This window comes from Solanum pennellii, chromosome 9, assembly GCF_001406875.1.
Source record: "Solanum pennellii chromosome 9, SPENNV200".
Classification (NCBI taxonomy): domain Eukaryota; kingdom Viridiplantae; phylum Streptophyta; class Magnoliopsida; order Solanales; family Solanaceae; genus Solanum; species Solanum pennellii.
In genome coordinates this window covers 1,701,731-1,718,615 of record NC_028645.1, presented here as the reverse complement: position 1 = coordinate 1,718,615, position 16,885 = coordinate 1,701,731, and the positions used below count along the sequence as shown (strand labels likewise).

General features: G+C 35.0%; 1 protein-coding gene and 1 long non-coding RNA gene across 5 annotated transcripts; one reads left to right on the top strand and one right to left on the bottom strand.

The window, feature by feature from the left end:
• Positions 1 to 1,602: 1,602 nt before the first annotated feature.
• Positions 1,603 to 16,372, bottom strand: LOC107031810. 4 transcript variants are annotated; one of them, XR_003574453.1, is made up of 6 exons: positions 16,159 to 16,361; positions 14,877 to 14,979; positions 9,802 to 9,862; positions 8,201 to 8,386; positions 2,409 to 2,546; positions 1,603 to 2,292 (listed from the first exon to the last, which is right to left on the bottom strand). It is a non-coding gene; the product is annotated as an uncharacterized LOC107031810 (long non-coding RNA). The 4 variants fall into 4 exon arrangements; XR_003574455.1 differs by lacking the exon at positions 2,409 to 2,546 and having other exon boundaries at positions 16,159 to 16,355; XR_003574454.1 differs by lacking the exons at positions 1,603 to 2,292; positions 2,409 to 2,546 and adding an exon at positions 10,439 to 10,517 and having other exon boundaries at positions 7,963 to 8,386; positions 14,466 to 14,979; positions 16,159 to 16,372.
• On the top strand, positions 8,399 to 12,881 carry LOC107031809 (glucomannan 4-beta-mannosyltransferase 1-like). The gene is made up of 9 exons (XM_015233284.2): positions 8,399 to 9,456; positions 10,730 to 10,828; positions 10,913 to 11,165; positions 11,459 to 11,569; positions 11,663 to 11,799; positions 11,882 to 11,995; positions 12,082 to 12,281; positions 12,384 to 12,578; positions 12,694 to 12,881. Exons 1-9 carry the CDS (start codon positions 9,142 to 9,144, stop codon positions 12,851 to 12,853), a joined length of 1,584 nt encoding a protein of 527 aa, XP_015088770.1. The 5' UTR covers positions 8,399 to 9,141; the 3' UTR covers positions 12,854 to 12,881.
• Positions 16,373 to 16,885: the final 513 nt, after the last annotated feature.

Genomic DNA, 16,885 nt, shown 5'->3' with positions numbered 1-16,885 from the left:
CAGTTCCAATTATCAAAACAACTTATTATTCTATTCGTTTCGAAAAAAAATAATCTAATTTGACTTGAAATAGAGTTTAAAAAAAGAAAGAATACTTTTTAATTTTGTGATTCTAAATTAAAGTTATGTCAAATGTATCAAAATGCTCTTTAATCTTGTGGTATTAAATATGCCACATGAAAAATAAAAATTAAAGTGTTGCCAAAAAAGAAAAGGAATCATTCTTTATGAAACTAACTAAAAAGAAAATACAGACATTACGAAAAGAATATTTATTTTGATCATTTTATTTTTATTATATACTTTTTGCTACGTAAATATCTGCCTAATGTGAGGTACTTTTATAAAGGCAAAAGTATTCATTACCCCCTGTACTTGAAGCTTTTTATTCAGTGTACACCTAAACTTTATTTTGTTTCAATTACCCCCTGAACTTGCTTATTCATCGAACACGTACACTTTTTCTGTCCACCTGGCATAGAAACTGAAATTAAACTCTACAAAGCGCGTGAGACAGCGATTTTTTGTCACATCATAAAGTTACAATGGTAATATACGTAAAAAATCTATTTTTCTTTAATATTTTGGCTTATTTTAAGAATTTTTCTCTCTCTATTCTCTAGCTATTCAATGCACCATTTAAGGCCAAAAAGCATGGCCTTTGCTTCTGCCCAGTTGCTGGTTCCAGCAGAAAGGCTGAGATATTGGAACAATGATCCAAATAATCTTTTATGTTTTTCATTTTATTCTTCTTTATCTCTTCTCCCTTTTCAATTTTCAAATTTTTCTCAAGGGCTTCGGGAATCCTCTTCTTGAAACACAATCCATCAAGTTCCAAATCAAAATTTTTCCTCTTATAGAAAAACTCTTTTGCATCTTCAACTCTATGAGCTGCAGCATATCTCTTAATCAAATACCATAAGTTTTTTCATTAACCAAATTTCCTCTCTTAGACATTTCATCAAGCACTTGGTTGAGTTCATCAAACGTCTCATACGACCAAGAATATCGAGAATTTCATTGAAAGATTCAGTTTTTGGTGAATACCTACATGGATTTTCACCTGCTAAGAGAGAGTTTGATTTGTGAATTGTGAAGGTTGGTATTATCTAGGTGACAATATTTATCTAGGTGGCAAAATATTTAACTAGGTGGCAAAAATATTTATCTAGGTGTCGTGCGCGTGTGGACACGATCGTAGTGAGTGGACATAAAGGTGTACGTGTTCGATGAATAAGCAAGTTCAGGGGGGTAATTGAAACAAAATAAAGTTTAGATGTACACTGAATAAAAAGCTTCAAGTACAGGGGGATAATGAATACTTTTGTCTTTTATAAACTTAAGTGATTGATAAGATTAGACCTTGGGGTAACGTTTACAAGTTTAAGATCATTGTGTCTAATAATTTCTTTTAGTTTTTTTCAAAGAGATTTTTACATAGGTTTAGAAATTGTAAAAATCAAAAATAAAAGGAGGATCATTTATTAAATATTTATCCAAATATATGTCACTTCACTAGTGTTTGATCATAGATTTTCAAATATTTTTGACAATTATTTGGATGAAGATTTGGGCAAAATCTCACAATGATACTCATAAGTCTTAAAACTATCAAAACTAACCATAAGTTTGTATTATATAAAAAGATAAAAACGTCAATATAATAAGATTCATGACTACACCACAAAGTTAGTTGAATCTTTGTTGCAACAAATAACAAGTAGTGATTGTTCAGAGAGAGTGCGACATACATTATTCTATACATCGTGAAGTAGATGAAGCACGTGGCTTTATTTCCCTGATCCGCAACAATCATATCATCACCTTCGTATTCATTGAATATTCCATCATTCCTTTGGTGTTCATGTAAAAGATTATGTGATACAATGCAAACAACTACTGTAAAGAATGTTTTTGGTGTAAAACTTCAATTTTAAAAGTTCCCAAAACACTAATTTTTTCTAGTAACTGAAAATTTGGATTATTTGCCAAATAGCAAATTATATAGACACACTATTTGCCAAAAAAAAATTCCACTTTTTATTTAGAAAATCTATGGCCAAACGGGGCCTTACCGTCAATTAAAAGGGAAAGCGTTCCATAATGGGATATTTTACCATCCTACAACTCGAAGACAAACATCTAATTATATTTTAAATGAAGAAATCATATTCATTTCACCACAAACTTTAATGGTGTAGAAGGAATTAATCGTCATCAAAACAACACCATTGATATCCTTTATCATCCCGATAGGACTAGACGGGTTTGCCTCGTTGCTGAGTCGAATACCTAAATAATCATATTATTGCAACGACAAATCAAACAAGAATCTTGATAAGGAAATCAAACCAACCATAGTAATATTTTCTTTACGATTGAAAAAATAAGTGTCAACTTATGCTTACCTCGATTAATTCGTTGAATACTACCATCTCCCATCAACACAATGCTTACACTTAGTGCAACAACTTTGAAAGGTAAAGATTGGGAAACTAATGGGAGGCCAAGATACCATTTTTGTCTGCATGAACACCTACACCTTTCTGCACGAATCATACGCGAACAAATTCGTTCACTAAGGTGCAGGTGCAAATGCAGATAAAAATGTCTCTTGTTTATCAAATATGTTATATTAGAACGAAACGTTAGTAGATATAATAACAAATGTGATAAAAATAAAATTCGAATATAATAGATCTAAACACCTAACATGAAGGAGCCTTCCTATTTTCACAACCTCTCCCCAACAACACATATAATAACTATATTGGCATTGAGTGTTAGTATTTATTATTTATAATAACTATTGATGTGGTGAATTCTTGGGATTTGATATATGGGCTCAAAAAGATGTAAGCTACACAACAAATCACACACGTGAAGAGATGAAATAAATAAAAAGAAAAACATAAGATATATAAGTTTCATTCAAGAAAGAAGCTTCTAGTTGTATATCTCACACGGACGATTTTGAATTCGAATTATGAATATGAAAAAATTATGTTAAAAAGCAATTTTCCACCTAAATGAATTTACACGATATGATTTGAATATGTAGGAATTCAATACGAATATCAGACACCGAAACAAGAGAAAAAAGTTTGAATGGTTAGTAGAAGAGTTAGACAGAAGCCACGTGCTGAATAGGCTTGGGCAGATGCTGTTTATTCTTGGTGACCAATGATAAAATGACACGTGTTCTAACCAAATGCAGCAACGCTAACTCCACCTGAAATGCCTCAGTCTGTCTAGTGGAATGGTGAGTAATGCAATTTCCAACCAAAGTATGAGTAAATGGAAATTTTAAACTCGATGAATTCAACCTAAATATTTCGTAATTTTTCATGTATATTCGTGTTTCGTATGAACACTGTTAGATTCAGTTCAACACATTGTTGCATCAATCTTCTGCCACACTTAACCATTGAGTCGAACTATAAGAATGAAGATCTTTATGACAAGGAGTAACGGTATATTTGAAACTTTTCTGTCTTAACTAAAGGTCTCAAAGTTTAAAACTTGGGATGTAAGTCTTAATGGATAATTAACCCCAAGTCGGAGGTAGAGGGAATTCAGTCTCTTTACCTCCTAAGCTATTGGTTATCGTCTAGATCTATTGAATGGTCAGCAACTTTCTCTACCAAACTCGATGAATAATGGATCTGCCTAGTTTCTCGAGTAGATTATCCAGTCCTCCCTTAAGAAAAACACATTAATGTGCTAAATTTCTCACTAAAGCATACCTATCCTCCTCTCCACAACTATTAGATGTCACATGATCCATCACTTCAAGCAATAATCACATGCACCAATTGAGAAATGCACAAATTAATCTTAATAACAACCGATCTGGGTAAAAGAAGTAACCATCAACAACCAGTGTCAATTATCAGAATTAGGATGTGTATCTGCGACATACACATAATGAGAACCAATTTGGCCACATCGCCCAACATAACATTACAGAAAAACCAGTTGGAAGTGTTTGAATAATATAGTCGATAGTAATGGAACCTAAACATTGAGAAACAAACTACACTATCAGTGTTTGACATGTTATGTACAGGACTCAATAATGTCTTCCAGGGAAAAACAGGTCTTGCTCATACGTTGGTCACCAGAAACCAACTTTTTTCTATCAGCACCAATCCAGATATGACAATAGAAGAGACTTCGTCAGCACAGGGATGGAATCTAATTTTCAGGAGATTGTTGGATAATTGAGAAGTGGAAAGGGTGATTGAACTACTAGAAAGGATAGGAAATTTTACAGGGACGACCACTACTCCCGACTCCATCAGATGGGGGCACAATGAAGATGGATATTTCTTATTGATTAGAGTATACAACAGGGGTTCATCTGAGATGACAGGAAATTTTAAAGGCCCCCTTGGAAAACTATATGGAAAAGCATGGCACCAACAAAGCTGAAATGCTTTTCAAGAATAGTAATAAAGAAAGCATGTCTTACTCATGAAACACTTCAGAGGAGGAGAATCCAGATAACATCTATATGCTCTTTATGTATGGAAAAGCATGGCACCAACAAAGGTGAAATGCTTTTCAAGAATAGTAATAAAGAAAGCATGTCTCACTCATGAAACACTTCAGAGGAGGAAAATCCAGATAACATGTAGATGCTCTTTATGTATGGAGGCAGCAGAAACTAACAGTCACTTATTCCTTCATTGTAAGGTAACATCTCCAATCTGGGCAATCTTTTTCGGTCTGGCTAGGGAGGATTGGACAATGCCAGAACATAATGCACACTTACTAAGCTGCTACATCAGAAAAGGTGGGATGTAAGAGTAAAATAAAATTGGTGGAAAACGGTACCAGCTTGCAGTTGGTGGAATATATGGAAGGAGAGAAATTAAAGGATTTTGATGGCAGATCAAATGGAATTGTATTTATCTTTAGTTTTTGGTGCAAAGAACAATGTAATAACACTTCTTTGATGGTGGCCAACATAAAGGGTGGCCAACATAAAGGGTATGCTGAGGAATACATTAATTAGAAAACTCCTAAGAAGTCCACTATCTGTACTTCGGTTGGATTGTCAACTGTACTCCTAGGAAGTCCACTATCTCTATTCCTCAGGATTCAGGGATTGTTAATTTATCTTTTAGCGCCCACATGCTTATTTATCCCTATGCATACTTGAAGAATAGAGATTGTTATTAAGGATCATAGATATGATTACAGATATCATATCCTTACAAGATCTTGAAGTCTACAACTTTGAAAAGAGATTTTTCACATAATCACATGGAAACAGTAGTGGAGATCTCAAGAATTCTTAGTTATGCTAGGCATTGTGGAGGAGATTTACAGGACAATATGAACTTATAGAATCTTAACAGCATCTGAAGTGGCTGAAGAACCTAAGGTGCTTGGTCCAAAATTCATTTTTGTTATTACTTTATTCCCCACAATTCCCAACTATCACATTCCCAATTTGAAAGGATTAAACTTGGAGTACTACAAAGAGAATATAAAAAAATAAACCCAAGACAAGATATATATAAGATTAGAAAATATAGAACAAGAGAGAAGAAAGACCAAAAGCATTTTATGCATATACTGATGTGGTATATTAAACTGAGAAAAGTCGAGCATCTAAGAATTATAAAGAAATAGATCAAGAATACTCACATAGTTGAATATAATTAGCACTATCCATCTACGTCCTCATGGGGTTAAAAAATTTTCTCAAAAGATCAGGGCAAATGTTGCATCAGGTCAAAGAATAAACAAAAGAGAATGGAAGGTGTCAATCTTATCTTATGAATTCAGCGCCCACAAATATCAACCTCCTGTTAAGAGTTAAAAATCAAGTCCTTTTGACATGGACTAAGTTTAGAGGTTGTCAATACACAAATAAAAGACTCAGAACTAGATAATATTTTTGGCGAACTCCATACTTTGATTTTCAAAATACATCAATTTTATGGAGTGCCAGACGTAAACACACCTATGCCGGTTGAGCTGAACATCCTTGTTTCATACCCAAGCGACATTTGGGTAAATACTTACGCACCCCAGGTGTTTATACAAATCAAGTACGTTAACCTTAGTAGTTAAAAATTAGAGTGAGAATGCATACAACTTAACCATGATTACGGGGTGGATGTATATATGGACACATTCAGCGATGCAAGCCCGAGGTTGGTGTGGAGTGAGGCTTAGTGCACATGTCATCCAAAAGAAAGAAAGTTTCAAGTATCTTGGGTCTATTATCCAAGGAAATAGGAAGATTGACAATGGTGTCACACATCGTTATGTGCAGAGTGAATGAAATGGAGGCTCACATCCGGAGTATTAAAAAGATGCCACCAAAACTTAAGGCAAGTTCCACAAAATGGTTAATACCAACTAAGTTGTATAAGGCGGAGTGTTGGCCAGTCAAGAGCTCTCATATTTAGAAGATCAAAGGTTGTGGAGATGAGGATGATGCAACAGATGTGTGGGCTTATTAGGAAAGATAAGACTAGAAATGAAGATATTCGGGACAAGGTAGGAGTAGCCTCGGTAGAGGAAAAAATGCAGGAATCGAGACTGAGACGATTCAAACATGTGAAGAGGAGATGCATGAATGCGCTTGTTCTGAGGCGTTAAAGTTTTTGGCTATGGATGATCACAGGAGAGGTAGAGATAGACCGAAGAAGTATCAGGAAGAGTTGATTAGACAAGACATGACACAGTTGAGCCTTACAAGGACATGACCTTAGACAGAAGGTTGTGGAGCAGTGTTATAAAGGCGTGCTTAAGCCCTGAAGAGAGGCTCTAAACCATTGATATTTCAATTTATCATAAAAACAATCAATTTCTTCGTTCATATATTTGTTATTCATGCTTACAATAGTTAGTCATGGACAAAACATATATATATATATATATATATATATATATATATATATATATATATATTTTCTCCATTTGCACCTATTCTCAATAAATCTCATGCTTTATTTGCGCTTAAAGCCCCTATGAACCTTAGAGTTTTTTTGCGCTTTTTGCTTTTGATTACACTGTTATGTTGGGCACGAACTATGGTAGAAGATTAGTAGATAGTAGACTGTTGTCTCATTTATCCTTCCATACTAGTAATCGTAGTGTTTCTCATGTAGTTTCTTGTCCTTCAATTTCTATCATTATCTATCGTCTCTTGCTAAGTTGCTCGGACTCTTCACTTTTGGTGTCACACCCGTGTCAACACGTCATGGGTGTGGGTGTAGGTGTTGGGATCTGTGTCCGATTCGGTCAACCGATTTTGCATACTTTGACCAAAATTGATGGGGAAAGTCCAAACAGTTTTAATGCTTTATGTAATCAATATAAAAGCTAAGGTGAGATTGAAGAAAATGGAATACCTTTTATATAGAATTTCTATGTCACTCATTTTCCTTTAATCACTGTCCACATTCTCCTCAAGTTCTCTACATAATATCTCATAACTTAGGTTTTATAACTCTATTTTAAAGATAATTATTTTTAGGCGAATCCACATCCTTATCCATATACCTGAGTAGATCATGAATGACCCGACCTCTAGATCCACATCCGTATCGGACACCCGCACCCGAGTCCGAGCAACTTCGGTCTCTTGTACTTTTATCATACTATTTTGTTGTAGTTTCTGTTCTTATATTTTCAGAATACTTTATCATGCTTTTAACAGGTTTTGCCATGATTTCTTCACTTTCATATTTTTTTTCTTTTTGATCTTCCTTTTCCTAAGGCGAAGATCTACCGAAAACAACCTCTTACCTCAAAGGTTAGAGTAAGGTTTACGTACACTGTACTCTTTTTAGACCTCACTTGTGGGATTACACTGGGTATGTCGTTGTACATGTCTTGCATTCATTGGTTTGCGCAAATATCCAGCGCGGGTAAGTTTTTACCATGACATTTGTCACTAAGAGATTAAAGTTGCTTATAATTTTCAACTTAACAACATTTTGGTGTAGGAAAGTTGACAAATTGAATAACCAAATCAGCCAATTTAACCAACAATTTATTGCCCTAAACAAAATCGGACATAGCATAATTTTAGAAATTTATTGCAATCAACAAGTGGCACGTATTTAAACCAAACTTCCTACTTTCTAAAGAATTACCGACAGCCATGATATAATTAGGGAAGTCACCCTTCACAAGGTAATTTATAAACATTTAAATAAAGCCAACCACTTACTAACATATCCATCGTGACTTGGGACTGCAAGTGTCCCACACAAGAATCGACAATTTAGATGACATTGTAAGAGTTGATGACGGTGGTAGCGTTGGATGTGCTCAAAACGTGTTGTGTTCTATATTCACATGATTCCAAACTATGTGTGGTGTCTTTGAGGCTAGATATATGCATCACTTCATGGTTCTACATCCAGAAAAAACAGAGTTAGGCCAGCTGTAAAGAACTTCAAAGCAAACTTTGCAATTTTCATTTATTTGATAGTATGATTTCAAAAGCAATCAGTGATGTCGGTGACAGGATAAAACGACGTAGTCCTACTAAGATAATTATTTTGTTTCTGATTCAAGTCAGAATTACCACTAATACTCTCAAAAAGAAAGCATGAAATCAGAGTAACTTAGGAGCTAAAAAAAGGATAAAGGCAATAGTGAGAGAAGATAACAAGTTATACTAAAGACTCGAGGAGTTAAGAAGCATTTTGGTGAAATTCAGGTGAAATCTCTTTCACGCTTCTATTTAGATACGTAAATAGATAATAATCATTCAAAACTTAATCTTCATTATCGAATACAAAGGTTTAACATGTATATTTATGTTTAGATCCTCCAACAGCATTGTCGGAGGGAAAAGCCAAACATCCAGCTAGCACAATGATACGTTGCAGCACCTTCATTGCATGTAGACCGTGTGTCTCTCACATGAAAGAACTTTATTTAAATGGATTACTCAATCTATGATACCACTCCAGCTCATCTCCATTTACTATCGTCACCTTCACCACAATCACACTGCATCTTTATTTAAAGCAGCAAAACCTGCATCCTAAATTTCACCGCAATTTCCCTCCATCTCTATGTACTTGCAAGGGCAAGCTCGTTCCTTTCAACCTAAAGTGCTCTGCTCCCTAACTACACTCTGAATTCAGGTCGAGACAAACCATGAGAAATCTCGTTTTCCAAGATCCTGGGATCAGAGTAAGCACCAATTCTACTCAAAGTCTAAATCATGCTTGGGAGCGAATACGAGTTCCAGTTGTAGTGCCTGCCCTACACCTTGCAATGTATATATGCATAGCCATGTCCGTCATGCTATTTCTTGAGCGTATATACATGGCAATAGTGATAGCAGGGGTCAAGTGCTTTGGAAAGAAAAGATATACCAAGTATAAGCTCGAGTCCGTAAAAGAAGACCTAGAGAAAAACAAAAACTACCCAATGGTGTTGGTCCAAATTCCTATGTTCAATGAAAAGGAGGTACATACCTTACTTGAGTACAAGTTCCAGAAACTTAAAGTTATGCATAAATAATTATTGTTTAGCTTTATGTTTCAGTTTTTCCTAGAAGAAACTATAAATATGCCTGTTTCCATCGCCCTTTCTTTTTCTGATCAGTGGTTATATTTTTTCCATCTTGAGAGTAATTTTTAGAGAATAAATCACAAACATACAATGATCCCAAAACTGAAATAAATTGAGTGAATCAGAAAAAAGAAAATACAATTTCATTTCTCACAACCACCAATAATCAAAAACCTAGAAACAACAAAGTGCATACAACCATATCCTAGTATCAATTGAAAGTTCATGGGAGGATTTTACCTTCAATGCTAGAGGAACAATATTTGTTCTTCTCACCCTTCATCTTACAACTTCCCCATACCTGGACCGATCATCCAGAAAAGAATTATAAAATAAAAATTACACCAATAATATGGGAAATTTCTTAAATGAACAAATAGATACCAAGAGATTACTCCCTTCTCATATAAATCCCGAACCATTAGTCAGAATTTACTGATTAAGCTAACAAAACTTTTGTCAAGATATATACCTAAGCTTTTCCCTGTTGAGTACTGCTACAAAACCATGATTTTAATAGCAAGAGACCAAATGATTTAAATAGATCTAAAAGGTCAATGTTAATTGGTCAACAAGGTCAAACCAAGATGTAAGTCGGGACATTGAAAGGAAGGAAGCTTATTGTCCATCTGTTTATAAATTCAAAAAGGAGCAAGATAGTTTATGGACAGTTTTCACCAGTAGAATATACTGACTAATTGCAGAAATTATAGATTTATGTTAATCATCCAATACTGTTAAAGACTTATACATAGCTTAATAAGAAGATAAACTACAATGAGCATCAAGAAACCAATGGAAATAAATTAGATATTTTCTGCAGTTAGAAAATAAGTTTAATAATATATCAATAGCATATTGACTGCAAGGTTCTTACCTCTAGCTTAGTCAAATGAGGAACAATATTTAGGAGCATATAAAATAAAGGCACAGAGTTTTGCGCCTTGCTCTGAGTCCTGATCAAAGAGGATCAAAAGTAGACAACAAGAAAACACATTTGAAATTAGTCCCAACTAGAATAGCATATGAATAGGGATATGAACTTTCTCTACACTATAAGAACCATTATCATCTTATTGTTTATTATCAGATTATCATCTTATTGTTCATTATCAGATTATCATCTTATTGTTCTTTATCAGATTATCATCTTATTTTTCTTTATCAGGTTTACAAGCTCTCAATTGGAGCTGTATGTGGCTTGTCATGGCCATCAGATAGGCTTGTAGTGCAGGTTCTTGATGACTCTACCAACGAAGTTTTACGGGTATCACTTTCAACTCAACTTTATCTGAGAGAGAAGCTTAAGAATCTTCTGAATGCCAACTAATGTTTGAGAATATAATTGCAGACATTAGTGGACTTGGAATGTCGAAAGTGGATAGAGAGAGGGATAAATGTGAAATACGAAACAAGAAACAACAGGAATGGCTACAAAGCTGGTGCTCTCAAGGAGGGTCTAAAGAAGCAGTATGTTGATGACTGTGAGTATGTTGTGATCTTTGATGCAGACTTTCAGCCTGAAGAAGACTTTCTTTGGAGGACCATACCATATCTTATCGACAACCCAGAACTGGCTCTGGTTCAAGCTAGATGGAAATTTGGTAAGGCCAAAGACTGCATTATGTCCATACACACACTGAATAATTGTTCATGACCTCAAAAACAAACAAAATTAAAGTTGTTTGGAAGAGGTAAAAATTAATGAATAGCGGATTACTATGTTTATGATAATAAACTTTGATTGTATCCGTTCCATGATAAGAGGATTCTTTTATGTTGTTTCTACTCACTCAAAGAACTTCTCATGAAATCATACATAGACAAAGGATTACCAGTTTCAGTCGTATTTCTGGTTCTCTCTTGGTTATTAATGTAAGTGAAAATCCTTCCACAGTCAATGCAGATGAATGTCTGATGACTCGACTTCAAGAGATGTCACTGGACTATCATTTCAGTGTTGAGCAAGAAGTTGGCTCATCCACATGTTCATTTTTTGGTTTCAATGGTAAACAAATAGTCAGATCTCACTCCATATACAGGCATTTAACAGCTAGACATTATTTTAAGAATGTAATTAGCTTTTTGGATTGAATTGTAGGGACTGCTGGCGTGTGGAGAATTCGAGCAGTGAATGATGCTGGCGGATGGAAAGACAGGACCACAGTAGAGGATATGGATCTTGCAGTACGGGCGAGCCTTAAGGGTTGGAAATTTTTGTTTGTGGGCGACTTAGCTGTGAGTTCATAACTTCAATCTTCTTATTTATGGCAATGACTATACGCCTCTATGTATCAGATGCCTAACATAGTTCATTTAGGTCAAGAACGAACTCCCAAGTACCTTCAAGGCTTACAGATTTCAGCAGCACCGCTGGTCATGTGGCCCAGCTAACCTCTTTCGCAAGATGATTAAAGAAATCATCCTTTGTGAGGTATCACTATTTAAAAAAGAATTTATACTATTAACAAAAGTTATTTGTCAACAAGTCACACATCACACCTTTTCTTTTAAACGCAGCGTGTATCAGTATGGAAGAAGTTTCATCTCATCTATGGTTTCTTCTTTGTGAGGAAGATTATCGCACACTGGGTTACGTTTTTCTTTTACTGTGTCGTCATTCCAGCAACTATCTTGGTGCCTGAAGTCCATCTTACAAAGCCTCTAGCTATATATCTTCCAGCAACTATTACCATTCTTAATGCCGCTTGCACACCAAGGTATGTAAACTCACGAAACTGAACTCAGAAATCGTCCTTCTGTTTTTCCATTTTTTTTTTCAAGCACAATAATTTAATACACCTTAATTGGTTTCCACACAGATCTTTCCATCTTCTTGTATTCTGGATCCTATTTGAGAATGTCATGTCTCTCCATCGATCCAAGGCAGCAATAATAGGACTCTTAGAAGCCAGCCGAGTAAATGAATGGGTTGTAACTGAGAAGCTGGGGAACACGATGAAGCAAAAGTACAGTGCCAAAGCATCAAAGAAACCAAGATCAAGGATAGGTGAAAGGTAATCATGATATCATTTGACAGTTCTCTCACTCCCTAGGAAGTTGGTTAAACATCAAAGTATTCTCTATCCTGCAAATTTCTGACTGTAACCTGCACTATGGTTTTGCAAACAGGATTCATGTCTTGGAGCTGCTAATGGGAATGTATATGCTACACTGTGCTATATACAACATGCTATTTGGAAATGACCACTTTTTCATCTACCTGTTCCTCCAAGCAGGAGCGTTCTTCATTGTTGGAATTGGCTATGTTGGAACATTCGTCCCCAATTAGAAAATACGGTGAACATAGGATGCCACTGGCATGCAGGACACAGTGAGAACCATGCCCAACTAGTATACTAGTAGTATACAAGTGCTAAATTGTTTAAAAGTTAGGCCCTACAAGAGCTTAAAGGTTTAATGTAATAATGTGTTTCATTATTTTTATATATTTCCAGAATTTACAGATGTTCATTTGGCTGCCCAAATAACTTTTGCTAGTCTTTGTCGTGTCATCAGATTTCCATTGCATAGTATGTATGTAGTAAATTGTGAAAAAGATAAGCATTAGTATTGTGTTCTAATTTTTTACTTATCACAAAAGAAATTTTATCTTCTTTTCTGCAAGAAAAAGGCAAATTCATGGAACTTAATGATTTAGCTAAGCATATTTTACTTCACGACTCAACTCCTCCTAAAGATTTTAATGAACCTATGGATCCAGAAAAAAAAAAGGGCAGCCTGGTACACAAAGCATTCCGTGTTAACAGGGTTCGGGGAATGGTCGCACCTCAAGGGGTGTAAATAGACAACCTAACCTAATCCAAGCATTAAGGGTTGCTTCCAAGCTCGAATCCGTGACCTATAGGTCACACGAAGACAACTTTACCATTGATCCTAGAACCTCAAAATTTTATAAACCTTACATGGATAAAGGCCAAAACCAGAGAATCTAAATATCTTACAAGAAAGTGGGGACTGACAGTGAAACCATAAAGTCAAATATCCCTCCAGCTTTGGACATCTTCATCTGTTAACTGCTTGTTAGACATGGGAATTCAATATTTTTAGGACTTGAAATTTTCATTAAGCATCTATTGAACAGCTAGCAAGGACGGTATATGAAGAAAAGGATGAAGATGATACAGAAGCTTATTCCTTTTTGCATCATTTGGACAGTTTGGCAACAAAGGAACAAGAGACGTTTTAAGGGAAAGAGAAGTTGATTCCTGTTATAAAATATAGTTGATTACAAAATTTGTTTCGCTGGCATAAAAATGATACTGTAATTAGCATAGATGACATCCCAGACTGGCTAGATTAAGTTTCTGGTTAGTCTTTGTACAAATCCAATATTTATGTACTTGTCTAGATCTTGGTACTGTTTTTTGACTTCTCCAAATGAAATTAAATTGTCCAATATATACATATATAAGCAGTCAGTAGAGGTGAGATTCATGACAAGCATACAACAATTAGCAGACACATCTGGCTACAATGGCAGACAACTTTCAACTGTGTATATAGGGCTCTCCCCTTAAGCGCAAAACACACGAAGAAGTTGATATGGCAAGGAATACTAAAAAAATGATTTTTTTTCATGAAGTAACTTTTTTATATTAATGCGGTGACAAATTCCTTTTTTTTATAAGGTAAGAGATGCGGTGGGAAATTCCTATAATAGAAGTAGTAAAAGAACAATGCGGTTCTCTGCAATAAAAGCAGTTGAAAAGAAGATATTTTCCCACTGTCTTGCTTTATTAATTCTTTAAGTTGTGAATGCAGGGCCTAGCACATGACCTCTAGCATAGTATTCTATAAATTAGTCACAATGTTCTTCTTGCCGAACACACTACCAATGTTAAAGATCAATGCAACTAAAGGATTGTATGAGCAATCATAACCTGGAAATCATTCTCCACTCCTCTCACAATGCCAAAACCAAGACGTTCTTTGTAGTTTGAACATATCTCTTTTCCTCTAACAAGGTAAGATCCGTGTGTCAAGCTCATAATTGCACAACAATAAAACCAACATCAAATAACTTGCCTATGCTCTTCCGAAATTCCACTGGTATATCATCAGGCCCAGACACTTTTCCCTTGCTCATCCTACGAATAGCATCCTTAACCTCCTCGACCTTTATACACCTACAATACCCAAAATAACAACAACCCTCGGTGTGCACCAAATTACCCAACCCCTATTAGATAATGCCTTAAATTTTTCAAATAAAACAATGATATCGCATGTATAGGCAAATACTACCCTAAATTAAGGCTCAGTGAGCACAATAAGCACAAAAACAGACTTACATGGACGGGGTCAATGAGTCGATCAGAAGGCCTCTTATGGCCTGGGTTGGTGCCCTCCATTCGACTTCCAAGAAGTACCCGCCTAAGGTCCCAAGTTGCCGAACTAATGCCAATAAAAATAATGTAAGATCTCGTAAAATAAGTAGAGACATATACAGATAGCAGGCAAGAACAAAAATTTGCTTCTGATTTTACAAGCAAAACATATTTCAAGTTGGTTGAGAATTATAGAGCACTTGTTTCTTACTACAAATAGGAACTGTTTCTATAGACAAGAAAAACAGCATATGTTGGAAGGGAAAGAAAAGATGGGATCTTTACACTCAAATCATGCTACACCCTTCTGCTCAATCTACAAAATGCAACATCAATTTGGCCTTGGTAAGAAAGTTTGGAAACGCCATGCCCCTTACAAAGTTCAGATCTTCACTTGGTTAGTAGGCGAAAAAATGCATGTCTCGCACAGTCAAATTTGCAAAGAAGAGGAATGCACATTTGCTGTAGATGTACACTATGCGAAGAGCAGCCAGAGGACACTAACCATCTATTTCTGCATTTAAAAATAACTGCTCAATTGTGCTACATGTTTTTTAATAGTTTTGGGCCTAAACTAGACAATGCCTACAGATGCATACAATCTACTACAAAGCTGGCACCAGAGGGGACTTAAGGGGCATACATTCGAGACTCTGGAATACAATACCAGCAACGATTTGGTGGGTTATTTAGAGAGATAGAAACTCAAGATTTTTTTCACAACAAAAATAACTTAGTCTTAAATCTCATTGTATTTCCTTGCTTTCCTTTTGGAACAACAAGGCAAATGTACATGATACTCAAATGGTGTACTTCCTGTAAGAACTTCTTTTGATGTACAGCATACTCTTGATGCTGATACTGGCATAAAAAATTTACCATACTTACAAATCCAACAACATACCCAGTGTTATCTCAAAGTGGCGTCTCGGGACGATAGTGTGTACAATAAAAAAAATCTCATATATAGCAATCAACTATCAGTGCCTTGATGGAACCTCTCATTAATACTCTTCCAATTAGTATCATACTCCTTCCTTTTTGCCAAAAAAATGTATTACACCATTCAATTTCTATACAACTTTCAGCAAAAAATTCATTAAACCACACAAAACTTCAAAGTTTGACATAATAGTTTCTCTCATTTCAACTAATTCTACCGGATACCTATCACCTCCCTTTAGCAGCAAGTACCAATAACTCTATCCATCAAAAGTTAAGTTCAAGACAAAGGAGAAGAAATTACCTGCGAAAGCAGAAAAGTATTGTTGACGGAAGGAGTGCTGGAAGTTCCGATTACCGTGCCGGAGAACAGACCCGCCGGACGCCGATCGGGTCAAAGGCTTTGAGCTAACCGAATTTGAGCCAATGCACAATAAAGTTGAAGCCCAATAAGAATGGGTCCAATGTTTAATGTGGGCTTTTAAAAAGAAGCCCAGTATCAGAATACATGGTATTTGAAGAAGGAAATTTATTTTAAGTCTAATTACAAAGTTAAAATTATATAATGAAACTTTATTTTTTTATAAATAAAATATAAGTATTTATTTCTCATAACTTATAAAATTTTGTACTACATCGAGGAGAGAAAAAATATGCAATTAGAAAGTCTAGTAAAATAATATTACTTATGACCTCCAAGAAAAAAATATTAATCATTTAATAGATTTAATTATAAAAGTGTTTTTTACTTAACTATCTTTAATATCACCCTTAAACATGTCCATCAATAAACTTCATAGACCTCTGTTGTTTTTATTAAGATCTAAAAATCTGAATTTGAGTTGTCTCAAAATTTAAACACTAAATAATATTTAAGACGTTTGTTTTTTAGTATCTGAATATACATAATTTATTCATATGTATATAATAAAAGAACAACTCAAACAAAAACTAATTAAATATCAAAAATCAATAAAATAAAATCATTATTTTGATTTCAAAACGAAATACTTATGCTTGCTAATGATGGT

Bases quoted from the DNA above. Each gene is read 5' to 3' on its own strand.
- LOC107031809 (XM_015233284.2), top strand. From the start codon at position 9,142: ATGAGAAATCTCGTTTTCCAAGATCCTGGGATCAGAGTAAGCACCAAT. The intron at 9,457-10,729 runs GTACATACCTTA...TTTCTTTATCAG, and splicing joins CTATGTTCAATGAAAAGGAG to GTTTACAAGCTCTCAATTGG. The intron at 11,570-11,662 runs GTAAACAAATAG...ATTGAATTGTAG, and splicing joins TTCATTTTTTGGTTTCAATG to GGACTGCTGGCGTGTGGAGA.